The 27009-nt window shown below is 36.5% G+C and overlaps 1 protein-coding gene across 1 annotated transcript in view; it reads left to right on the forward strand.

Moving 5' to 3' along the window:
- Positions 1-23630, forward strand: part of GREB1 (growth regulating estrogen receptor binding 1) — a gene marked incomplete at both ends in the record, with an annotated part of 57488 nt that extends 33858 nt beyond the window's left edge. Inside the window, 12 exons of the mRNA XM_084283983.1 lie at positions 710-1320; positions 7550-7652; positions 8380-8538; positions 10944-11086; positions 11876-12037; positions 13703-13907; positions 15023-15197; positions 16159-16377; positions 19140-19275; positions 20090-20290; positions 21644-21782; positions 23467-23630. Of these exons, the coding sequence (XP_084140109.1) occupies positions 710-1320; positions 7550-7652; positions 8380-8538; positions 10944-11086; positions 11876-12037; positions 13703-13907; positions 15023-15197; positions 16159-16377; positions 19140-19275; positions 20090-20290; positions 21644-21782; positions 23467-23630 (2417 nt within the window). The remainder of the gene's footprint in view (positions 1-709; positions 1321-7549; positions 7653-8379; positions 8539-10943; positions 11087-11875; positions 12038-13702; positions 13908-15022; positions 15198-16158; positions 16378-19139; positions 19276-20089; positions 20291-21643; positions 21783-23466) is intronic.
- Between the last annotated feature and the right edge of the window lie 3379 nt (positions 23631-27009).

The raw sequence follows: 27009 nt of genomic DNA on the forward strand, positions 1-27009 counted from the left end.
CTATATAGGAGTTGAGATGTCATGCAGCTTTTTAAAGACATGTTGTTTTTTGCCAGTGACAATAAAATCTTTTTGATCTAATTGTAGTTTTCACCATGCTGACATGCATATTTGGCCTGATTTCTTTTCTGTAGACACAATGGTTGTTACAAAAGAAAAATAAAAACAAAACAAAACAACAAAAAAAAAACCCACACACAAACCCACCATCACCAAAACAACTTGAAGAAATTTTTATAAACTTTCTCACCACTTGTTTTTCTTTTTTAAAATTGTGCTGTTGTTCAATTCACAGTGTCCGTGTGGCCAAAATTTGCCTGTGATTAAGGAAATCTTCCTCTCCTGTTAGTACTTATTTTCTTGCATTCCTTTAAACAACAGTTTACATAATTTTATAGTGGTCTTGAGAGATGATGGTATCTGATGAACTCCTGAGTCAAGCAGGGAATGGATGAGGGAAGGAGAGGACAAAACAATCACTGACAGCTTTCCTATGCAAATTCAGTTTTTGTAAAGGTGGTTGCTGCATTGAGACAGATATTCCAAACTAGTCCCATTAATACTTCCTGTATGATTAATTTGAAAGCAGGAACAGGGGTGAGGTTGCATTACTTGACAGGCACCATATCACAGTGATTTTTCAGTGTTTAACTATGACATTGACTAGATGACATTGTTGCCCTGTATTGAAATAGAATTTTTCTTTTAGTTACAGCATTCTGCAGTGAGTCATCACCTCCTTTCGTAACAGCAGGAGATACAGCAAAATCCCCCCACCTAAGCAACAGCACTGAAGAAACTACAAACAACCATGAAAGGCAGAAGCAGAAGGTAGACAAGGGGGCACAAACAACAGTCAGCAAACACTTATCACCAGTAACAGAACAACTGGATACAAAACAAAACATAAAAAGTGCCCAAGTTTCCATCACCTCCTCATCCTCTTCACCTTTTTCCTCCTCCTCTTCCTTCTCTGCGCCTACTCACAACTCCTTCATCCTACAGACCTCTCAATGCTCCATGACCAAAGCATCAAAACAGCCTCCTATAGTTTTCTTGCCCAAATTGGTTTATGATATTATTACCTCTACGGACAGCAGTGGACTTCCCAAGTCATCTTCCCTTTTACCTTATCATTCTGTTATGTGGGCAAGTTCTTTTCGTCCTCTTATGAGTAAGATGATGACTTGCACGGAGCAATCTCTATACTACCGCCAATGGACGGTGCCCAAGCCAACCCATATGGACTACAATAATAGGAATGAGGGCAGAATGGACACCTTTCACCCAAGGAGGCTGCTGCTGAGTGGGCCACCACAGGTGTGTAATAAGAGCAAGGTATTATCATTCATTGATTTTGTTTAATTTTATTCTCTCTCTGAAAAAATATACTAGTTAGTATTCATACTTGAAACATTTTTGGTGAAGAATTAAGTTGCTTATGTTTTATTTTATTTCGTTATTTCCTAACTCCCTTCTAATAAAATAATCTCTCTTTACTGTTTGTTAGTCTAAGTTCAAAGACAATGAAGCTGCAGCAATGTTCATTTTCTGTCAGGCTCTCTCACTTAAAATGCTTTAAAATATAATTTTCTCAGAAGATATATTGCATGTATTATTTCAGTTTGCTAAAGATGAATAATCATTTACATTTTGAATAAAGATCAAAGATCTGAACAAAACCACTTTCTTATGATCAATCTAAAGATAGTTGAGAATCTGCAATTAAGGTATTTCTCTGTCTCCTCCACGTGGCAGACAGAAATAGAAGCTGTTGTAAATAACACATGCAAGAAAGTCTGTTCACTAGCAAAGCTGTATTTACAAGATGAGTGGCAGACTCAGAATTTTAAAATTTTATTTCAAAGGATGCATGGAAATCATGCAATGATCTAAGAAGTTCCTTGTCTTTTAAATTTTCTAATCTCTGAGCAAGGTGGCTCTCAGTTCAACTCATGTTACACGCTAAAGTTAATATTGTGCCTCTTGTTCTGCTGGAGTACCAAGAAATTAAGCTAGGAGTACCAAGCTAGAAAGAGACCCCATGCCTACAGAGAACATATAGACATCCTGTGAACATCAGAAGTCAAAAAGGATAAATCAAAACAAGGCAAAGACCCATGTTTCCTGTTATTCTAACATCAAACGAGATAATTCATCTAAAGATAGTTAATGAGTTAACACTCTTCCATGCCAATCCATTTCAAAAAGAAAATATATATTACTATTTAATAAATGATTTAATTTCATTGTACATCTGAAATGAGGGTTCAGTAGAGTAGGAAGAGCATAAATGGACTTTCCATGTTGGAACTTCCTGCAAATGTTACTGTAATGCATAAAGGATTCCAGAAAGTACTCTGATGAGAAGTTTTACACTACTCTCCATTCCTTTGATCTAAATTATCTGTGTTTGCCTGCCAAAGACTGAGGAATTACATGATCAAGAAAATAAATGTCATACAAAGCTGCAGCACAAAAATGAATACATTCTGGAACAGATTGCCAATTTGCATCTCTAAGAAAAACACAGGCTGTGACAATTTTTGATAGAATTTTATATGTATACACATCAAAACCCACAAAGATACTATTTCCAGAGACACCTTAAATATCCAGATTTGCTGGTAAGTAAATACCACTTTAGTATTCATTTGATCATAAAGCATTTGGTTTGGGGTCACAATTGCAAACCTGAGGTTCTCAGAAGAGTCATTCAGAAATTTCTGAAAGCATACTACACATCCATGAGAAGGATTTATTGCTTAACACGTATGATATGTGCCGTTTAACTAATTATAACGAGACAGGCAACTTGCTTATTCACTGGCTCCCTACCAGGGTATGGCAATCAACACTTTTTGCAACCAGGTGAAACCTTTTTTTTTTTTTTTTTTTCCCCAAATACGGAATATGTCTCCTATAGACCTTTTGTACAGCAGTGAATTTCACCCTTGATATCCCTTCCTTTACATGAAATTTCATCCCTTCTCCAGCTGTTTGCACAATACGGGTTATTTCCTAGTCTGTTAATTAGATCATACAGTTGGATCAGTTCCTGAAAAACACTCTTTGCATTTATATCCAATTTATATTTTCCAGTACTTTCTGAAGAATATACATGTTTGACACAGAACAAATTCACACACTGATGTCACAATTCACAGTTTAGGGGTATATCTTAATTTAATTAGGTGGGAAAAAGCAGCTTTGCTTATTTTGGTATTTTAACCTCCCAAAGTACTAAAAACACCTGTAAGCCCCCAAAAGAGCTGTAAATGTATGTTGACTGTTTATTGATTTAAGGTATAACAACAGAGGATCTCTTCTAGTGTGTAGTTACAGTAAAATTTACAAAAATAAGAATTTCCCTTCTCTTTTGGGGAATTTTCCTTACTGATATAAGTTTTGCTCATGTGTGATCGATAGTACTATCATGTTACATGGACTCATGATTAATGCATGAAGAGATATAGGCAGAAAACTGTGGCATCTTAATAAAAGACAATTATTAGATAGTACCTATTGGAGGATTGATAACATCTCAACCAAAGCATTAAAGTTCTTTTTAAAAAATTAGGAAGTAGCTATTTTTTTTATTAGACAGCAATTACTTTATTAAAATTCAAATCAGGAAGCAATTTGTTGGTTAGAATGAAAAAAATATGAAATAAACACATGAAGAAAATTAGATATATTAGTGAAACAAAATTACATTTCTCACTGTCAGGGCAATTGGTAGTAAAGTACGCTTACCCTTCACAGAGACATTTTACCCTCTGGACTGGTCAAAATGTTCTATCATAAGGCTACTTTTCATCTATCCACACAGATGATTAAATTCTCAAACACAAGTGATTCTTATCCTGAAAGGTGCCTCCTGACATCATTTAAAATACTAATAAAACAGTGGGCTTAGAAGTTAAATTATGGTCTGAGTGGATCCTTTGGAATGAAATGATGTTGTAGGCTTTCTGCTGTATCATTCCAATATTTTGTTTTTCGTAGCTTCAAATTGAAAGCAAGTTTGTTATATTGAATCCTTACTGAGTGCTTGGAGTTTCTGCATTATAAGCTGTAGATAAATCCTGAAAAAGAGGATCTTCAAGTTTTGATCTCGCTAAAAACTTAGATACGTTTAGAATTTCCTCTACTCTTATTAAAACCTTATTACAATGGGCTTATATGCCATTCTTCTAATGTAATAAAAGTATTAGGGAAATATTTAATATATCTTTTGTTAGCTGTCTTCTAGCAGAACATAGCAAGTGGAAACAAGGAGAAGAGCCAGCACCATTTGACCAGCTGTCTGTGGACCATCAGCATATTTTCTATGAATCACTACTGGTTTGCAGACCACAGTCTGAAAACCACTGCTGTGGTATGTGAAGAACTATCTTGCCTGGAAATTAAAACAGAAAAGCCTCATGGAATTATTTCCCCTTTGCCACATTTCTCCAAATGTGAAGACTGAAATCATTTGGTACTTTCTATCAACATGTAAGAGTAATAAAATACTACCAGTGGTCCTGGAACAAGTTAAAAAAATAGGCACTATGTGTCTTTGACACACACACAAAAAAAGGACCTTCATATCTCTAGAATTTTCTGCAGGAAGAATTTGAATTCATATTCTTTCCTCTTGCTCTTCATTCACAAAACTCTTTGTGAATGAAGAACTGCAGAGTAAACATGCTCTTAGTTTCTCATAGGCCAAATCACACCTTCTGTTTAGGATACAAATAGAAACCAAGATACAAAATCTTTGCAGGACCCACAATCCTATCATAAGTTTTCTCAAGATTTGAGATTTTTGTTTATTAATCTTCTGTGATTTTCTTCTTTGGAGTCTACTTCATCATACTTTTGTCTTCCAAATTCACATAGCCAGAAACAAAAGAGTAATAGTTCCATTGCTTGAGTATGTCTGGCCCCCAAGTGCCTTATCCTGCCTGCAGGATCTCTTTGCAGATGCCCCATCCCCAAAAGAGTGACAGATGAGATGAGAACTCTTCAGAGAGATCTGGAAGCTCTGTTTGTTGACAGCTACTCTGTATTTTCAAACAAGCAAAGACACTTTTTGCATTTCTGTTTTGTCTAGAGATGGTGCATAAAGAAAACAATATTATTAAATTTAAAGTTACATTTACCCATCTGGGTATGCTATGAATTCAAATGTTCACGGCTCTTCCCTTCTGGAGTAAACATTGATTGTCAGTAAAAATTCATTTTTATTTTTTCTTGTTCTCTAAATGAACTGGGAAAAGTGTTCTGTATTACAGCAATTCATTTCTTCAGCAGAAAAATGCAGGTAAATGTGCAACTGAGTGGAGTCAAAATATGAATGTTGTCATGTGTTCAGCCTAAGCTTTCTGCTAACAAAAAAAGATCCTGAAAATGAGAGATATTTGCTTGTTCCCACCAGTATTTTTCATACAGTGCTGCAAATATCTAACAGTCCATAAAGCTCACAGTATTGTCTTAGTCAGTTTTTATGTGACAGATAATGAGATGTGATGCACAGAATATCAAAAGTGCACACGTTTTAGTTTCCTGGTTTGGGAGTACTATTTTAGTTCTGTGGTTTTCAACATTTCCAATTTGTGACCCTACAGCTTTGTAAATTTGAGTCAATTGACACCTTTCATCCAAATACCACTTAGAGGTAGCCTGCTGACCCCAGATACATTGTTGAAAACCATTGGTGAAAACCTGTTTCATGAGGGAAAGGAAAAATACATGTACAGAGTAAGTTTTAAACAGTTACTGAAGGGGAGAAGTAAGGTTTTCAGCCTGTTGATCTGTTGACAATTCTAAATATATACTTCAAAAAAATTAGGAATTACGGCTGTGTACTTTTGACAATTCGTCTCTCATTTGTTCAAAATTAAGGAGCTCTTAATCTGTCAGGCCACCCAGTGTTTAATGAAAGGATGGTGGGAGGCACTTAAAAAGAGTATGTTCATAATGGCACATAAAGGTAAACTCTGATGTGAGAAAAAACGTAGAAATCGTTTTCTAACAGAACAAATTATGATCAAGTTTTCCTCAGATGTGGGAAGATAAAATGTTCTTTGTCTGCTTTATCAATAAATATCCATCCCAGTGAACCCTAGAGCCTTATTCCAAGGTCAGTAGAAAGAATCTCATCAGTCTTAAGGGATTTTGCATGAAAACCTAGACTGGGAGTTAGAAACATCTGGTCTGTGGGCCGAGTATAGCCCACGCCCTAATTTCCGCTATTCAGTCGTGTTTTTTAATGTGTTACCCCTGGATAACATGGGGTTGTGTGCTCTTGCAAGGTCTACCAAGTGCACCTGAAAGACTTATTTAACCCTCAGCAGGGAACAGGGGACCCTTTTCCACCGTTGGCAAAAAAATGTTTCATGTGCAATCTGATTTATTAAGGGCAATAGACAGTGAACTTTGACAAAATAAATGCTTACTTGCTCTTGCTTCATCTGCAAAGCCTTAAATTAAAAATTAAAAAATAAAAAAAAATCATGGAAAATATTAAATACAATACTATTTTTAATAATTCAACGCCATATGCTTCTGACGTGTCCTAGAAGTAATGGCAGTGAAAGCTGGACTTTCAATTCAGTAGTAATGTAGATGTAGTCCAAAATCAGACAGTTCCAGCAGGAGAATGTGCCATAGTGGTCTACATGTTAACCTCACTCTGTATTCTCCTGTGAGAATGGCAGGAGTTTGCTGGTCTCTTTTTGCTCATTGAAACCCTGTATGTTCTGCTCTCTGTTAAAATGTAATGGTTTGCAAAGCTGTCTGCTTAGACATGGCATTATTTTCTTGATGTTATCGTCAAAAACTTTGTATAGAAGACAGCAATTAATTGAGTAAATATCTGGCTGTGGCTTGCACCTTTTAGCTAAAAAAAGCTATAAAGGGACAGTGATACAGTTGGGTGTAAGATAAAATACATATTTTGTGTTGGTAAAAAAGAAAGGTTAAAGCTACAGTCTTAAAGTAACTTTAAAACAGGTTTTTAAATGATAATTTGAAAACAAGGGAAGGAAAATAATATCTTTTCAGCTCAAGAGGTGAAAAAACACATTATTACATATGCCAGGTCCTCCAGGAGTGGATGTGGCCTGCACAAGTTCTCCAACAGAGGTATGACACTGTTATTCAGAATAATCAATGTACTTCAACAGCAGTCAGTGTGCTGATGAATTGTACAAGTACGACAGGGTTGAAGTAACTCTTTAGCTATCTTGTATATAAAGGAGTAATTTTTGAAAGATTTTTTGAGCTTATATGGATTTTTAGAAGTTCACTGCCAATGTAGCAACTATAGAAGAAAGAGAGAAAATTCTAGCTTGTTAGATTAGACCTGTGATATAAAATGCATTTTCCAAACTAATTTCCTGCAGAGAGAGCACAGAAATGTTGGACATTTAAGCATGTCATTTTGGCTTATGAATATACAAGTATAGGGATATGCAAACACCAAATGTTTCACTGCAGGTGCAATTTCCAGATGAAAATGAAAGTTTTCTTTTGTATTTTCTGATTTATATATTTACAGATAGGGAAAACGGGTGCCTATCTGCAGTTCCTTAGTATTTTGTCCAGAATGCTGATCAGACTGACAGAAGTGGATGTTTATGATGAGGAAGAAATCAACATTAGTAAGTTCTTGTTATAAAAATATTTGCTTCTGGAAAGTGTAGACATTTGTTATGTTAATTCAAGAAGTAATTTGCATGCATATTTGATGCTGTTCACCTTTGTAATTGATTTACTTTATTGAAATATGTTATACTGTCCATTTTACTTGTCAGATCCTTCATCCTCTTGAAAAGGGTAGAAAAGCATTTAATTGGACTAGTGCTCTTTTTTTACCTGTTTCAAAAAAAGGCCTGATTTCAGTGCACATTCTCTTTGACTGCTCTAGGCTTATCACTAGAAGGTGTAGCAAGCTTTAACTATGCACTGGACTTAATACTGTGATTTCTGAAATAAGGTTTATTTTCTTTAATGGGAATAAAGTATCTTTCCTCAACTGAGTTCACAAATGTGGTGTGGAAATACTGCAAATGCCTGGATCCAGGTAGATCAGACTTACTAGGACCTTGACATTGTTTTCATTATCATTCCACCAACTGTTCTAAAAAGATTATCAAGGTATTAAAGTGAAAAGAAATGTTTAAAAGCCAGAATTTTCTTGAGGTATGAGGTTCTTTTGTTCAAAGGTACACATCTTTATGCATAATAATATTGCTTCATCAGAATGATGAAATTAAAAAAAAAAAAAAAAGATTTAAGAATTGTAGGCATAACAAAATCTTCTATAACAGTATAAAGAATGTTTAAAATTGTAATTCCATGAATTTTTATTTTTCATTAATACCATAGACTTAAAAGAAGAATCTGATCAATGCTACCATCAACCTGGAGATACATGGCCAGATTTGGAGACATTTAAGAAGATCCCTTTTAACTACACTATCCATGACCCGAAATATGAAGATGCAAGTCTGATTTGTTCCAAGCTTCAGACAATAAACAGTGAAGGTTAGAATCTGAAAAATTTAGAATGGCACACACATATGTATTAATTTGGTTTTAATGTGAGAATTCTGTTGATTTTGAACAGAATGAAATCAGAATTGCACTTGACTAGGTAATAATGGAAAGAGATTTGTAGTTTGTTAGATGAAACACCAGAGTATGAGACTTATCAATAGTTTATGGAATATTAAATGGGTAGCGTCTCATTGAAAACTTTCTGATCCCACAAAAATAATTGCATACTGGAATGTTTTTATGTAGTAACATTGTCTTGTTTTGTAGCAATGCAGTGACATGTATTAGTTATGTACTTAAATTTGTGTTCTTAAAAGTGTTTATAGGTTTATTTAGTTTAGGTTTTGGAAATGGTGAAATGCATCTAGATTCCTGGAGTACTGAGGTGTGAATTAGTCCTCTGGACACCCTTAAAAATATTTCATGAGAAATAAGCTCTTCTAAAGTATAAATTATCTCATGACAAAGTATACATGTAAGGTAGGTCAGGTCAGTTAGAGGCTAGATGTGTCTGTTGCTTTCTGTGGGCCATAATACTCTTACAGGCAAATTAATAAATGAAAATGTCTATGGTCAGGTGAAATAAATCTCTTACTATGGTCCTGTACATAAGCCAGCTGGACATACACAGGCCCATGAGACTGGGTAGCATGCATCCAAGCACAACAATGGAGCTGGCTAACATCCAGCTCCTGTTGTCTATCATCTTTAAAGGTAATGACAATTGTTGGGGTTTTCTGATGACTGGGAAGAGGTAAATACCATGCCTTTCCTCTACAGAACTAGAAGGAAGATTGAAGAAAATACACCCTAGTCAACCTATCCTCAGTCCCCCAAACAATTATGGAACAAACCCTCCTGCAAGTCATGTCCAGACTCCCACCCTGTGATCACCCTTGTGGCCAAATACTTATGCATGGTAATAATCAGGGACTCAGTAGGGCAAATGCTGTTTGAGATTGCGATTTATAACCTGGTCAAAGGGACAGAATGCAATCTTAGCAAGTTCATGGATGATGCCAAGCTGGGGGAGCAGTCAATATGCTGGAAGGCAGCACAGCCTTTCAGAGAGCATGACAGGCTGAAGAAATTGGCTCACAGGAACCTCACACAGTTCAACAAAGGCAAATACAAAATCCTGCACTTGGGGTGGAATAACCCTCTGTACCTGTACAGGCATGGGACTATCTGTATAGAAAGCAGCTTTGAGGAAAGTAACCTTCTGATCCTCTAGACAGCAATTTGAACATGAGTCACCAGTTCTCCATTGAGTTATTGGTTTACTAAACCAACCAACTAGCAAGCAACTCAAAGAAAGTGATTATTCCTCTATGCCTTCCATTTGTAAGACCACATCTGGAGTATTGTGTCAAGCTTTGAGCTTCCCAGTACAAGAAAGGCTTTGCCATACAGAAGTGCGTCTAGTGGGTAGCAACCAAGATGGATAGAAGCCTGAAGCACATGATGTACATAGAAAAGCAGAGAGAATGGGGTTTGTTAAGTCTGGAAAAGTCTCACAGGACTATTTGATTACTGCTTCATAATGGGAGCTTGTATTCACAAACTAATATAGATACACAGTGTAAGGACAAGCGACAATAGAAACAAGGTGCAACATGTGAAAATACAAGCAGATAGTATGAAAAATACTTCCAAAATAAGAGTGATCAAGCTCTGGAGCAAGTTGCCCAAGCAGACTGTGGAAAATCTATACTTAGTGATTTTTAAAATTGATAGGACAAGAGCAGCCTGATTTGATGCTGAAAATTTGAATGAAGTATTTGGCCAGATGACAGACATAACATAAGCCCTTTTCAACAGAAATGGTTCCCATTTAAAGGCTGCATGAAGCTCATGTAGTCATGGTCTCAACTCTGCATAGGTAGGTGTTCTCATCATAGGTTATCATTAAATCTCATCGTTCTTCTGTCTCCCACAAGAGAAAACTTTTTATTTAACGTGGTTATACATTAAAAAGCAACATCAGTAAGTTTATTGAGTTCATTTCACTTAATTACTGTGATGTCCATCACAGGACTGCAGATGTCTGTCTTAAGACCCTTTTTTACTATTTTTTAATTTTCAAAGTGTTCAACCAGTAATAACAGCAGCAGCAATATTAATTTTAATAATCTAGATTTGCTTATGCCTCAGCTTTATGTACATTTGTACAGAATTACCATAATCATGAACTTGCAGATACATCTTTGTAGTGCTCTTTGGTGTACGCATTAATTTGTAAAACACATCAGAATAATTTCCTATTTTGTTTTGCGTGTATTTACTCATGCCATTTTTCCTAGAAGATACGGTGACAGAAACAGTCTGTCACAAGGGAATACATTCTGGACTTGAATATATGTTACATATATGTTGTTTCTTTTTTTTAATAGATAGATCAATGATTAGGAGACAGGAGGATATGTATACACGCCGTCAAACAACTAGAATGAGATTATCCAAGTATGCAGCGTATAACACCTATCATCACTGTGAACAGTGCCATCAGTATATGGGTTTCAATCCCAGGTACCAGGTAAAGATTTCCAGATGCTACTCTTCAGAACAAAAGCTGATACAGAGACTGAACTCAGTTTTGTGTTCATTCACTGTATTTGAATTAGCTTACAAACTGTATCTATGTATTAAAAACAAAGAAAGAGCTGATTGACAGATTTTGTTATTTCTTGGGGTTTGCTTGCCTTGACCAGACTGCAGATATGGGTACTTCACAGGACTGTTCCTCATCTCATTTACACTAACTTGTTTCAGTGCTGTTATGAGCAGTCTACATGTATAATATCAGTGAAAACTGCTCTCCCAGTAAACTTTTTCACTGGGATTTGCTTACATTTTGGTCTTAGTTACCACAAAAGATGTTACTTCTGAAACTGCAGTATTGCAGTATGTGTTTTATAAATGGCATGCACGTTGTTATTACTCAGTGTGACCCTCCAATTTCCTGCCTATTAGCTTGTGAGGAAGAATGTATTAGTGATGTCAATACTGTTTTTTATGGGTCAGATAGCATTTCTGTAAGCAGAAAGTGGCCTGTAGCATTGGTACTATCTACGTACAAAGCTGAAACAATGGTTTCAAAAGAGGGAGACATAACTTTTTTTTTTTTTTTTTTTTTCTCAGTGTAATATATCATAGGGGGAATTGTTTAACATATAGTGAATCATTAGGTAAAATATAGTGCAATACATTAAGTGATTGTTATGTATTTGGTAATATTATGAATGTGTATTAAACATAGCAAGACCTTGTAGGAAATGTTTGATTCTAACCACCTGAATTATCTTATTTTTTTTTCCATTCTCAGCTTTATGAATCCACTCTACATGCATTTGCCTTTTCCTATTCCATGCTGGGAGAAGAGATCCAGTTGCATTTTATCATTCCAAAGTCAAAGGAACATCATTTTGTCTTTAGCCAACCAGGAAGACAATTGGAAAGCATGCGGCTACCACTAGTCACAGATAAGGTAGATGGATTTTTATTTTTATGTCCATGTATGGGAGAGCAACATGACCGATTTTTAAATTTGTTAAAATAGGATTCTTTGTACTTCTGGTCCTGCTATCAAGAGATAATAAGGATGTCCTGACACTAAGCTTGTATTTTCTGCCAGAAAGGGAGACATGAAGCAAAGCTGTCAAACAGCTAATAAATTATTTCTTTTGCTCATTGCCAAGGCTGATCCTTCAGTACATACTTTCTTAATCTGGGGCAAAAGTTCTTTGGTTATGAGTTTAAGATGTTAAAGTGAGAATGGTTTCAGCAATGAGCCTCAGACATGGTTTTAATTATTAAACAGTTTACTGTAAAGAAGCATTTTTTGTTGTTGTAGAAGATGACAGTAGATTATCTATTCTATTCTGCATAAATGCTTAAATGCTTTCATAAAAAAGCAAGGCTTTCAAAGAATCTTTGTCATGGCTTTAAAACTGTACAAAGAATTGCAGGGTGCTCTTGCAGAAAACACTTTATATGATCATCCATCTGACAGGCTATGCAATCTTGAATGCTGGCCTTTACAGAGACTCCTAATATCTATGCTTATGATGAAGCTCTGAATTGTTCAGGCCACACTGTCTGTATTATTGAAACAATTTGTGGAACAATAGTAGCACTTCTATATTTGAGAAAATAAGCTGCTTCCAATAAATGATAATCAATCAATATGACCCCCCAGTTTGGGCATTTATGCCCAGCTCAAGATTGAAATGGGAGACCCCAAACAGCAACTGAGTCACAACTGTACGATGTAAGAATGAAACTTCAGTAAGCCTGTGCTTGGCTAGGTAATTTGAACTGTGCATTGGGTCCTTGTGGATTTTTTCTTGCTTCTGCTAGTGGCTTGCTCTAAGAGTTTGCCAAAACTGTTTATTCTTTCTTTGCTTCTTTATTCATCTGCTCCAAAATGGTGCCTTCAATCTTTCTGCAAGCTTGAAAAGTGCTATGATCTAGATTGCAACCTAGATTATGAAACCTTTACAATATATATATATTTTTCTCAATGTGTTTTAACTTCTCTGTTGTAGAACTCCATGGGCATCAAACACACCATGTTGTACTTTGGCAGTTTTAAATCTGGTCTGCTTAATTGTGAGGACTTTGGAGAGTCTCTGTGAAGAAGCACACATTCATTCTGCATCCTTAATGGTCTTAGTAGGGACCAGGCTGAAATCAGTTGCCCTGACTGTAATAGTCCTGTAAGTCTGTAGAAACAGGCCTCTAAGGAGCTGTACTATCAAACTTGAAGGTATCTAGTGAGTTTAAATGCATTCAAGTTTGGATGATAGCCAGTCATAAGACTTGTATTGCAGTTTTGGACTAAGATGTTTCGGACCTTCTTAAGTCATATGGACCTGAATCCTTCTCCAGATCTAACCTCAAGGTCCATGTACATTTGTCAAGTCAAGTTTTTAACAATACCGTCCAGTTCACCACACTCTCAATGGTCAAATAATTTAATAGGAAGAGTTTTCTTCTTTTTTCTAACTTGTGCTTATTTCCCTATTAAGCTAGTTTAAAATGTAAAAATGCAGTGTCACTGAATCTGACTTACTCTGCTGACAGATTTGGTTCTCCTTGTTTAAACATCATCTGGCTTAATATAGAAATTCACATTTCTATTTATTTACAGAATGAAGATTACATAAAAAGCCCCACTTTTACTCCCACCACTGGGCGTCATGAACATGGACTTTTCAATTTATACCATGCAATGGATGGAGCCAGTCATTTGCACGTTTTAGTTGTCAAGGAATATGAAATGGCCATATATAAGAAGTACTGGCCCAACCACATCATGCTTGTTCTTCCAAGCATTTTCAACAGTGCAGGAGTAGGTAAGTATAGCCAAAGGTTCTAACAAATGAGAACACATGATCTGGGCCCTTGAGGTGGTGTTATTCACCAGTGAAATGGAGATATACATTATATAGATCATATTATATGCAGAGCTACCATATCTGCTCTCGTGACCTGGTTTTTCTTTGAAGACAATGTGTCACAGTCTCGGGTGCCATTCACTTAATCCTAGTCACCTAGGAAAAGCTAGATGACTCATATATAGAAATATTTACTTTTCACTACTGATTTTAAATGGAAACAGAGATGGTTAATTCAGATGGAGTTACCTCCTCTTTTTTTTTTTTTTTTTATTTTTGTTATTTTTATTTTTGGAAGTAAATTGTGTGCTATCTCCAGAAGCCTGTGTCACTGCTAGTTCTGTGTGGATATCTCAGGTAGCACGGGGAGCCTCAAATATCGCTAGATGCTTCTGTTTATTCAACTGAGTCATGCTCAGGCTTATTGGTAGAGGAGGGAACTACAGGATCTCACAGAAGTGGATCATGTCAATTTATAAGGCTGGAAGCCCTCTACTACAGTCTCAGATGTGTGTAGGAGAGAACAGAGATGGGGGAAGATTAGTAAGCATGCTGATCATGTGCATCTCTTAGGTAGATTCTGTTAATATAACACCTGTGAAATATTCAGCACTTCGATTTACTGCTTGAACAATTTATAGACAGCAGTAGTGACAAGCATTCAGAATTGACAGTCAAGGGAAATTGTTCCTATGTTGTTCAGCTAGTTAATCATTTCTAGATGTTCCTACTCAGATATGATAGTGGAGGCAAATATCTGTTATTTATATATATATTTATATATATATAAATCTGTAAGGTGTTAAAAGAATCGGTGACTAAACCCTTGAGACATTAACAAATCTTTACCACAGAAGTAAAGGCTTCATTTTGTGTGCTTCCCAGTGAGGTCCTGTAAGTCACTTACAGCAAGTGACATGGGAGATTGGCTCCAGGGAGTGTGAGGGTGTTAAAATCTTCACAGTGAGTCATACCCTGGGCTGCAGAAATGTTCTCTTCAAGAGTTTTCCAAGCTAAAAGCAAACAATTTCTGTCCCTATTTTTGATCATATGGTTTATGCCCTTGGTTTCAGGTGCTGCACACTTCCTGATAAAAGAGTTGTCTTATCATAACTTGGAGCTAGAACGAAATCGGCAGGAGGAGCTGGGGATAAAACCCCAGGATATTTGGCCTTTCATTGTCATTTCAGATGACTCCTGTGTTATGTGGAATGCAGTAGAAGTTGATTGTTCAGGAGACAGGAAAAGGTAAATAGAGGAACACAGGCTTTTTCAGCTGATCTCTTTTAAGCTTTCACTGCATATCAGTTTTGAAATTGCATGTTTGATATACTTTTACCCTGTACAAGTACAGAATAATATTTGCCTAATGGAACAAGTGTTTTCCTTAGATATCTGGCTTTGCATAGCACAATGTTTAGTGCCTGCTTTTCATTCCTGTCCCCTGAGGATTTAAGTGCCTTGCAGCCTTTGCTGTATAGTGTATCACTGTTTCAAACTAGAATAACTGGGACTGCAAATTTCAAGTTCTTTAAACAATCCCTGATACACTGGGAAAACAAATGCATTCAAATTTACATTTTTGTCAGATTTTTTCCAAGGAAGCTAAAAGATATTTCTGTGAAAATTGGGCATCTAATTTCCTAGTCTGTGTGTCTCTGTCATTATTTCCCCAAATTTCCGAACAAATGTTTTTATTTTCATTGCTTTAGAACATTATTTGTACTAGGTATTTCTGTCTACTCCCATAACAGTGTTATTCAGGTTTTATAGCAAACCTTGAAAGCGAACTAAAGTCAGTGAAAGCTTTGGTATTTATGGACTTGAGTGGTAGGCTAGGAGGATCTTATGCTTTGCTCTCGAGTTATAGCACAAAGTCAGCAACCCTTGAGTGGTCATTTGGAACCTTATCCAGGTAACTTGAAAAGTTTACAAACCTGAGTAAATATTTTGCAAGATTTAAGATAAATTTCAGACCTAGTATATCAGTCCCCAGTGCATAAGTATTAGTTAATTAGTTAAATAAGTGAAAACTTAAGTTTTCACTCTATCCTGGAGTGAGAGGTGAAACATTGCAATAAAGTAAGACAACACTGAAGTTATCTACTTGATGCTCATAACTACTTTTGACTGTTGAGAACTGTTGTTCACATAACTAAGATTCTGATCATTCTCTATATACTTTAACACATTTTCCTAATTATTATAGTGACTATACATGGACTGAAAGGAATGTTTCCTTGAAGCAAATTCTGCAACGTATTGAAGCAACTCCCAATGTCACTCACTATGCCTTAATTGGGATGAGAAAATGGTCTAGTAAAGCAAACAGTACTGAGTTCAAGGAGCCATTCTCCTGTTGCCATGTGCATGATTTCATTATGCTAAATGTTGATCTGACACAGAATGTACAGTACAATCAGAACAGGTAAGTGAATAAATAGCATCTTTCAAAAGACATAACGAACCAAATAAAAGAAGTTTTACAAATAATCTTGTTGGCTTTTGGGGGAAGTTGTTAATGGGAAGCAAGGAGATTTTCTTATTGAAGGTTCAAATTCTTTCCAAATTACCATCAGTTCGTAAAAGACATTAATCTCTATAGTTTCAAATATAGGTTTTAGGTTGGATGTTAGGAAGAACTTTACTGAAAGGGTTGTTAGACATTGGAACGGGCTGCCCAGGGAAGTGGTGGAGTCACCATCCCTGGAGGTCTTTAAAAGACGTTTAGATGTAGAGCTTAGGGATATGGTTTAGTGGAGGACTGTTAGTGTTAGGTCAGAGGTTGGACTCAATGATCTTGAGGTCTCTTCCAACCTAGAAATTCTGTGATTCCATGAAATAAGCAGTCATATTTGAGTTACAGAGTAAATGCATTCAGTAGTGTGCCCTGTAGTGCAAGTCCCCCAGGTGTCTAGTTCAAATGGCCTTCTGGCAAACACCATATGTCTGGATGGTACAAAACCAAGTCTTGTTCTGACATGGAACTGAGGTATAGCTGGGCTTTTTATACTGAGCAGCACAACACAGAGCACAAAAAAGGACAAATTTCCTTACTGTGAAGGTGGTCAAACACTGGAAGAAGATTCATTGCAGGATGGTTGATGCCCCATGGCTGTCAGTGTTCAAGAGACATTTGGATAATGCCCTCAATAATTTTCTTTAACTTTTGGTCAGCCCTGAAGTGATCAGGCAGTTGTACTGTATGATCCTTGAAGGCCCATTCCAACTTAATTGTTCCATTCCATTCCATTCCATTCCATTCCATTCTGTTCCATTTGATTCTGTTCCGTTCTGTTCTGCTCCATTCTGTTCTGTTCTGTTCTAAACACTGGAGCATACTACATGCATGCTCATCAACAAATTCAGAAGGAGTAAATGAACGTCATTAACATTAGTGTTTTTTCTTATATTCTTCTGTCTCTGATTTCCCATTTTTTTTCCCATTTATTATTTCACATAGAGTATTTCAGATTAAAATACACAGTATCACCACAGTTGCCAGAATTGTATTCACTAAATATATAATCTCACAGAAATTCACTGATTTATCTGAAAGAAATATTTTTTGTTCCTGTTTCTGAGGGACAAGCATTTATCACAACAGAATGAAGTAGCTATTGGTAAAGGTGGGAGTCACTTGTCTAAAGTGAGACTTTGGCATCTCTGGATGTGTCCACATGGGGCTGGCAGGTATGACATGAAATCTAAGACACTTATTTTTCTGTGAGCTATTTGGGATAGCCCAAGTCATCTAAAATGGCACTGAGTACCTACACTTGGATAACCAAACCCCGCTGTTTTTCTCAGTAAAACTGACTCAGGAAGTTGTCTTCTGAAGTCCAAATTTATTTGTAACTGTGGGGAAGCGCTTCTGCTTCCTTTAGTCTGGCTAAACAGATGACCTAAATTTTTATCATGACCAGTCTGACACTTTAAAAGAACATTTTAAATTTGCTCCCATCCATATTCTGGCACAGAGTTGTTCTCCCACACTGTCTAGCTGTATTATCTTATGAAGCAATATGAAGGGCTAATGGAGAGAACGACAGTGCAATAAAACACAATGACACGAGTACAGGCAGCAATGCTAAAATGTCAGGAATGCGAGACCACGCCACTCATTTCCTGTCTGTGTCTCTAATCCATGAGTGGCTCACCATAATGCTGTATGGGGGTGCTGTTAAGGCCAAAGCATTACATGACATGCTGAGCTGAGCTGGCAAGGAAAAAGGTATATTTTAAAACACAGAGGCACTGACAGTCAGGGATAACAAGTATCCACATAGATCAAAGAGAAGGTTTTCAAAACATATAATTAAATATCATTTTTCTCACTAATGCTCACTGTTGCAGTAATGGCTTAGCTCTCATAAATCCAAGCCCTGGATATTAATCCCACAGTTCTGCATATCATCCTGTTTCCTGTGTAATATCTACATTCGAAATGGAGAAATGAGTTTGAATTTCCCAAAGGCCAGAGGATTTGCATGTAGTCAGCTCTAGAAGTTTACCTTCTGTTCCATTTTATTTCTGAAGTGGGCCAAATTTAGCTCAAGGATGTTTGGCCTCTGTGTGCTTTATTCCTATGTCTCAGCAGTTCTGTTGGACTATGAAAAGAGAAATCGTCTTAAAATAAATTTGTCTCTAATGTAGAATGACATTATTTCTGTAGAGGACTATATAAACCACCACCACCACCAACACATATTTGTATTCTAAAGGAAAAAATAAGTAATCAGACCTCTTTGAATTTAATAGATCAAATGTACATCATCCATGTCCTTGTAAGTCAAAGGAGTTAATTTTCTTGACCTTATTTGGGATAGTAATTTGTGTATCTTTTTTCTATGACTGCATTACTGTACGATGAGGCAAATAAAATAACTCCTAGGTCTTTTCCCTGGCATTTTGCTGCCTTTCTCCTTTCACTTTCTGCTGTTTTTCCAGTCCTTTTACTCTGTAAGTGGTTCTTCCCTCATTCAGATTTTCTTAATCTCAGCTCAGCCATTGTTAATGGCGTCATTTATTATCAGGAAAATGAAGCCTCTTTCCCTGAGTCTTAGCTACTGAGTGGAGGGTTTGTATGTTTGACAGCTGTCCTTTCTATCGTACTGATCAAAGACCATGAGTTTGTTAGTCTATGATGAGAAACATTGCTCTGAATTGCTATGATTTTCTTCTTCCCAGGTTTACGTGTGATGATGTTGACTTCAACTTGCGTGTCCACAGTGCGGGCCTTCTCATCTGTCGGTTCAATCACTTCAGTGTCATGAAGAAGCAAATTGCAGTAGGAGGACAGAGATCCTTCCACATTAAATCTAAGGTGAGAACCAGCACCTCTGCTTCACTGTTGTTAAATTTCTGTTTTCTCTTTTGTACCCTATAACCAGGAGAGCTGAGGTATTATGGTGCATCACCAGTTACCAGTAATGGGGTATGTCTGACATGTCTTTTTTGTCTTTCTTCCTGAAATCCACAATATTCTTGGTATAAATGCACCAGTTTGTAATCATTTTCTCTAAAACTTTCAAAACTACCTAAAGTATCTCTACAATTCAGATAACCATTCACTATACCTTTTTTTTCTATAGCTATTTGATTACTCATCTTCACATGATTTCATATTTAGGAGTACCTTGGGTTCAAAGAAGAAACCCCAAAGACTCTATAAATACAAATATAATTCTTTGAACCATTGAAACATTTTTGGTAGCAGATATTTTTGCCTGAATGACTTTGTTTCTTATATAAATCTTAGATATATAGGATATATATCTATAGGATATATATCTATATAGGATATATAGATATATATAGGTCTATATATATATAGATCCATATCTATCTAGATCTATAAAGATTTATATATATATATATAGACCCATATATATAGACCTATATAGATCTGTAGACATATAGATCTATATCTAGATCTAGTGTATCTATAGACATATAGATCTATATAGATCTGTATATCCTATCTATATATAGAGAGACCTATATATAGAGATCTATATAGGTCTATGTAGGATATATAGATATATAGAATAGAGATGTGTTTTGTACAAACCAAAATTCAGATAAGTGCAACTTGATTGATCATGATTCATCTGTGCCAGAAATGTTTTTCCTCATAGGTGTCTGACACTCCAGTTTCAATCTCACCTGCTCAGTACATTTGTGCCCCTGACAGCAAGCATACCTTCTTGGCAGCACCTGCTCAGTTGCTTCTTGAAAAATACCTCCAGTATCACAGCCATCGCTTCTTCCCCCTCTCACTGAAGAATTACAGTCATCCAGTGCTATCTGTGGACTGTTACCTTAACTTAGGACCACAGGTATGGAACAAAGTAATCTTCAGTCAGCTCTAGAAATGTATGGCCTATGTTGAAGCATTCATTCATAACAGCATTCAAACAATCAGATATTGAATCCTCATGTTGTTAAAATAAAATTTTTTGTCCTATAGAGATACTGGGAGAAATTACATATAAAATACAGATAGAGCAATACCAGAGCTGTCCAAAACACTCATATAGTCTGTGAGTGGTGTTAGTCTCAATTAATACAAAGCGCTTTTTGTTGTTGTTGTTTTTTAAATGTGTTGTTACAATTTGACCCTTCCTATAACAAATTTCTTCCAAATGAATGTTTTACAAATGCTACCTAGTCCTGAGAAAACACTTCAGAGTATGTATGTGTTAGATTACTTATGACTGATTTGCTGAGGCAAAGAAGCAAATACCAAGACACGCAGCCAGAATGGGAGAAGTTGACATTAGATCTCAAGAGCTGTTGACTCTCCCTAGTGGGTTTGGATCTAAAAGCAAGGTCATATTTAAACACAAATGTAGGTCAGATAGAAGTGCAATAGTGAGGTGGTGGTGTTTAGTAAAGTTCTGGAGTTTTAACCTGAGTTGGTATATGATACAGTAGGATTGAAGGAATTCATGCATCTATTTTATGCATAAATATAGACATCTTGGGCCAGAGTCTCAGTTGTTGTGGGTCAACCTTCCTCCACTGAATCATGCTGATTTATGCTAGATATGGGTCTGCCCCAAGTAAGTAGAATAGCACTTTGGAAGTCAGTTCATGTGTGAAAGATTCCTTAATTTTAAACTTATAAACCCTGAAAGGGTGCTATAAATATTCCTGGTGCCCTGTGGATTGGGGGAATAGCTATAGAAACAAAGTAACTAGACAACAAGAAACCTCATATGCACATATGTATATGCACAGCTCTACTGACTTGAGTAATCCCATTGTGATGTAAATGAAATTAGACATTTTCAAAGGCTTCTTCTTGTGTCAGACTGCACAATTACTGTATTTGCTCTTATGTAGATAAACTGTGCTGGGTAGATCACAGAGTTATGGTTGTGGGGAGCTGTCATTACCACAGCTTTCAAACCCTATCATATCTAAACTTCATGGTAATAATAATAATGAATAATTAGGACTAATGAATAGTTCTGAATACTGTTTTTATATAGCTTTTTAATAACTAGGAGGATTTTTAGAAAAAAACTGTAACAATCACAATATTTGGAGTTGGAAAGCAAGTCTGAATGCGAATCAGGTGTGAATACTACAAGGTATGAAACCTTAGCTAGTGGTGTTATATAGAAGCCTGAAGAAAGCTAATTTACGTATGTGTGTGTGTTTTTTTTTTCTTCTCTCCCAATTAGATTGCAGTTTGCTATGTGAGTTCTCGGCCTCACTCTCTGAATATCAGTTCCTCTGGTTTGACATTCAGTGGTCTCTTGCTGTACCTCTGTGATTCCTTTGTTGTAGCTAGCTTTTTGAAGAAGTTTCATTTTCTTAAAGGTGAGCTGCAGTAATTTTATTACAGACAATTTTATATCCTGGTCTCTAGGAATCTGGGTAAAAATGTGAAAAGTACTATTGTTTTTGCATTTTATATAAAATTTTGCATATATATTTATGTATATATTTATATTTCTCTTTATATGTTCTAGCATCTTTGCTGTTTGGTCATGCTGGCCCTGTACCAGTCTATAACTGTGTTCTGCAGATTTCGAAGTGGAGAGGCAATGTTGGATCTCTATCATTATGCCTAGTGTATATTCATAACTCATTACCTTTTGCTTGAAAACTGAGTATTTAAGATTTATGTATGAAGAATTTTCCTGTTGTGTCTTGCAAGTGATATTTTCTAATTTTCAAGAGAAAATAGATGATGGATGTGACTCCATCAAAGTTTATTTGCTGTCCTTTCAAATTACAGTGTCTATTTCCAATTTATTCCCAATAATCAATTTCTCCATGTGGTGCTTGTGATGATGGACAGTACTGGAGACAAATTATCTGCACTGCAGGTCACATTGCTAACTTCTTTTGGATTGTTCTGCTACTATTGTAGACATCTAATGCTCTGGGGATTTATTTTACTTGGCTATAACTGCTACTGGAGTAGGAACACTATTGCAAATGCCTTGCTGAAACAGGCAGAATTATGGACTGCTATGTTCTTTGTTGTAGTTAATACAATTTTGTATAGATATGTGTAATAAAATGCAAATTGGTGCATACAGTGCTTACACCTGCACATGTTACTGAAGCCACGTAAGTTCCAGTGTCTATTCTCATTCTGGACCAATGCCCACATTTTAATAAGCCTTTAGTTTCTCTGACAAGGCTGTCAGAATAACGTATAATGAAAGAAGTGCTTTTGTACTGCATTTCTTCAAGGGAGTGACAAGAAGCTATCAGTTTCAATTTGCAAAAACCAGCCAATTTTTGTGCTGTGTAGCACATAGTGTGTTTGATCCAGGATTTCTCTGTCTCCACTGGCAGTCCAATTGACCTTCTAGCCAGCTACCTGAGTGTTAAACACCACCTGACTGTCTTGTTTCTTTTTACTGTATTCTCAGCTGGTTTTGTCTTGGGTATCTCTTCCTACTTCACTACCTCTCTTTCAGAGTATTGGGTGCAGGTGAGGTTCCTCTTAATTGAGCACTTCTTTTCATAAGACAGGAAGTCATGCAAGAAATGGTATCAGAATGCCAGTCAAAACAGTTGATATTAAACCATCTCTGGTCAGCAAAGCACACAAAGCTTAATCAGCCATTATGGTGATTGTCTTGTGGGTTTAAGTGTTTTGTTGATTGAGGTTTTACTCAACGAGGTAATGATGATCAGCAGGGCTAGAACAGTAATGGATGTAGGGCGTTACCTTGCTTTCTGTCAGGATCTATCACCACCTGCTTAGACTTGACATTTTTATGCGTTTTTACCCCAAGGTGTAAGGAATGTATTGCTTGTCCTGTTTACCAGATGAGTACTAGGCATCTCAGGCTACACAAGAAGACCCTGATTAACAGGGAGCTAAACGTAGCTCTCTGAAATCCAGTGTGTCCTAATTTTCTCTTAAGAACATCTGTAACTCCTGTTTTGAAAGTGGTGGACATTCCTTCTGCTAAGGGGTGGTGGGAGCTGGGTGATTTGAGAACAAAGTTGATACTCACATTCTTTTTAATTGTTTGCCTAGGTGCCACCCTGTGTGTTATTTGTCAAGATCGCAATTCTCTTCGCCAGACTGTTGTCCGGCTAGAGCTGGAAGATGAGTGGCAGTTCCGACTGAGGGATGAATTCCAGACTGCCAATGCAAAAGAGGACAGACCACTTTTCTTCCTGACCGGACGACATATTTAATAGGAATTAGACAAGTTTTCTATATAACTAGGAAAAAAATAATGACAAGAGACTAATTGCCACCATCTCACAAGATGACTTCTGAGAGGCTCTGCTTTCTTAGGAAAAACAGGACTGTTTGATGACATTGCTTATTAGAATCAATCAATTTATCCTCTTATTTCCAAGTACTATAAGTGACTCTTCTAATTCAAATGTCTGATGGAAGTAATTCTTGATTCCTGGGAAAGATGCAGAAAGTTATCATTGCATGTGGCAGAAATTATTTTGGATCAGAAAGAAGGTCAATGAATGCATTTATTCTGTGGCAAAAAATCACCACTAACAAGTTTATAAGCAAGAGTTTTAGAAAACTTTTTGTACATTTCCAAAATAGGAAATGAAAAACTAGGTGCAGATTTTGTTTTATGAGTCTTATTTATCTAACAGTTGGCACAAAGCAACAGGTTATTGTTAGTCTTGTAGTATATTGCTACTGATTGATCCAGGTAGGTTTTTTATATGAAGTAAAGTCTATGTAAAGTATAACTCTTAAAAAATAGGAAACCCATTGGAGCCTTAATTTTTGAACAGGTACCGTACTGGATAGTTTTACCATAGAGGAATTGTGGGTTGAAATCATAAATATATGTCTGATTTTATTAACTTAAAGAAGAGTCAAGAAAATAGACTTAACAGTGAAATCTGAACAATTAAACCTGAAAATGAAATTACCTGACACAACTGAGAATACCAAACGGTGAGACTGACCTGCAAGTAACTTTTTGCACCTAAAACGATGGTGTTTTTTGGCCTCTGACTGAACTGTTGCACTGACTACAGACTTCAAGCTGGGCCCAGTGCAGTCAAAACAGAGAAGAGATGGTTCTGAAACCATCCCAATACACTTTCTGGGGATATTTTCTCGCCAAGGTGCTTCAAAAGAGTGAGAAAATAGAGACTGTGATTCAGAGGAATTTAGGTGGCAATCTAAAAACATGTTATAGAAAGGCATGAGGCATCATGGTATTTTGTACACTCTAAATGTGAAGTCAGTGATCACAGTCCTTGTTTAGATTTTTGGAAATGTTCTCTGAGTTTTGGACATCATTTTTGTCTTTACGGAATCAGTGTTTACTTTGCTCAGTCTGAGTGCAGGAAGGATGAGTGTAGACATTGCCAGAAGGTGTGTAATATTTGGGCAATCTTTCTTGCTAGATATGCCAGTCAGATGGTCATTGATTTTTATACTGATGAAATGCCATTAGGTGGCTGAAGCCATGATAGTACTGGTCTTGAAATGGAGACATGAGTATGATTGTGCCAAAGAGCAAATTTAGGTTCCTTCACAGGGAAAAGCTAATTACAGTAACTGTAAGAGATTTAGACTGCTGTTTACAAGATAACTGGTAGAAATTGGCGTGCATGTATATTTTATTGTTTTTGTTTTTGTTTTTGTTTTCTTTTTTTTTTTTTTTCAGAGATTTGCTTCATTTAAATTTTGGGAATAAAGGTCGGCACTGTTTTATGTAAATAGCATCACCTGGGCAGTTTTCGACAGTTAGTTAATTTAAACTTTTTAAAGGAGTGTGACATTCATGTCTAATCCATCCTTTATAAATAAAGCTGACACTGCATGGATATCTGTCTTGGTGATATATAGCACTGTCAAGCATACTTTTTTTGGGGGTGAGGGGAAAGTTGGATGAAAGGAACTCACTATTAAAGAATTTCTGAAACGGATCAAGAGAAAAAACAGTGTTATTTAATGGCTTGAAATGTAACATGGCCTCAAAGGTACAGGAGCTTATAGAAGAAATCAAGACTAAAGACAGAGGGTTGAAAACTCCTGTCTTGTACTCAAACAAATTATGCTAAATGTCTGTAAACTTTCCTTATTTTTTAGATGTGAGATTTGCTTTGCAAATGCTTAGACATGCATCTTTCTCCAAGATTCATCCTGAAAAAAAGCCTTAAGTATTTGTGTTGAAACAAGAAGTTTTCCAGTTTTGCTTTCAGAAGTGGTGGCTTTGCACAGTACTATTTCTCTGATCCTCACATCACAGTGCTGGGAAAATCAGAGTGCCTTCTCAGTGCAAGCTCGTGTATCTTCCCATAAAGTTGTTGACTGGTTTGTTTTGCAGTATTTCTGTGAACGGTACTCTGATAAAATATGGGTTCACTAGTGTGGCTGTCGAAGTTCCTCAGACCTTTGCAACACTGCTGGGTGCTGCTTAGCCTCTGTATTTTTTCATGGAATTATCCAGCACGCAACCCCTTCTGTGTCCCATGCTGTTAAAGTCATGTTCAGCTCTACAAGTAATGGCCAAACCATTTGGAAAGATCACAAGCTCAGAGCTTTCCATTAAATATCTGTAAGATTAAAAAAAAAATGCATTTCAGCTTCCTGTTCATACATCAGGTTTTTATTTGTTGTCTTTGTTTGCTCGTTATGAGGACAATTCCCTGCACTGGTTAGAATGGTTGTTGGCATTGTGGCAGTCTAGGCTCTGTACTTGTGTTTGAACAGGTACATTTACTGTCTGAAACACTGAGGTAACTTCACACGAGAATTCTGAACTTCACATATTGAGGTTACTTGTTAAGAATTGAGGTGCTGACACACAAAGGCAGAAGCATTATGAAAAAGTAAAACACTTTAACTGCATAGTTATTTAAAAGTATTCTGCATGGGTAAGATCACTACTGTTGCAATTAAGAAATTATAAAAGTTTGGAAATTTCACCAGAAAATGGCCAAATTAAAACATTCAGTATCTTGTATTGTTTCATGTACAATTGTTTCAAGTGAATGGGGAATAGTTTAAAAGTAATTCCAGAAAGGCATATTTACTTGATTGCTGCCACAAGGCTGAGCTTTAGCATTCCTAATTCAAAACTGTTCTCATGTGTGAAATTAAAACATATCACTAAATCAGATGGAAATAGTAAATCACATCCTTTCTTAACATTCTCTTTTGGTATGACATCTTCAAGATTTTCACAAAATGCAGCTGTGGGTGGGCTGAAACCATCATATACTTAAGTAACGTCTCACTTTTAACCTTTTGTTCTGTGAGTTACCTACCCACAGTATCCTGCTTACAGGATAGGGGTCTCGGACCTGGCCTCACCAGACATGTTTCCTGATGAAAAGGAACAGGTACAAGTCTATGGGACCCTATGACATGCATCCCAGAGTCCTGAGGAAACTGACTGGTGGAGTTGCCAAGCTACTCTCCATCCTATTTGAAAAGTCATTGCAATCAGGTGAAGTCCCTGGTGCCTGGAAGAAAAGGGTAACATCACTCTCATTTTAAAAAAGGGTAGAAAGGAGGACCTGGGGAACTACAGACCAGTGAGCCTCACCTCTGTGCCTGGGAAGATCATAGAATGGGTCC

This window comes from Netta rufina (genome assembly GCF_964035555.1).
Source record: "Netta rufina genome assembly, chromosome: 3".
Taxonomy (NCBI): Eukaryota; Metazoa; Chordata; class Aves; order Anseriformes; family Anatidae; genus Netta; species Netta rufina.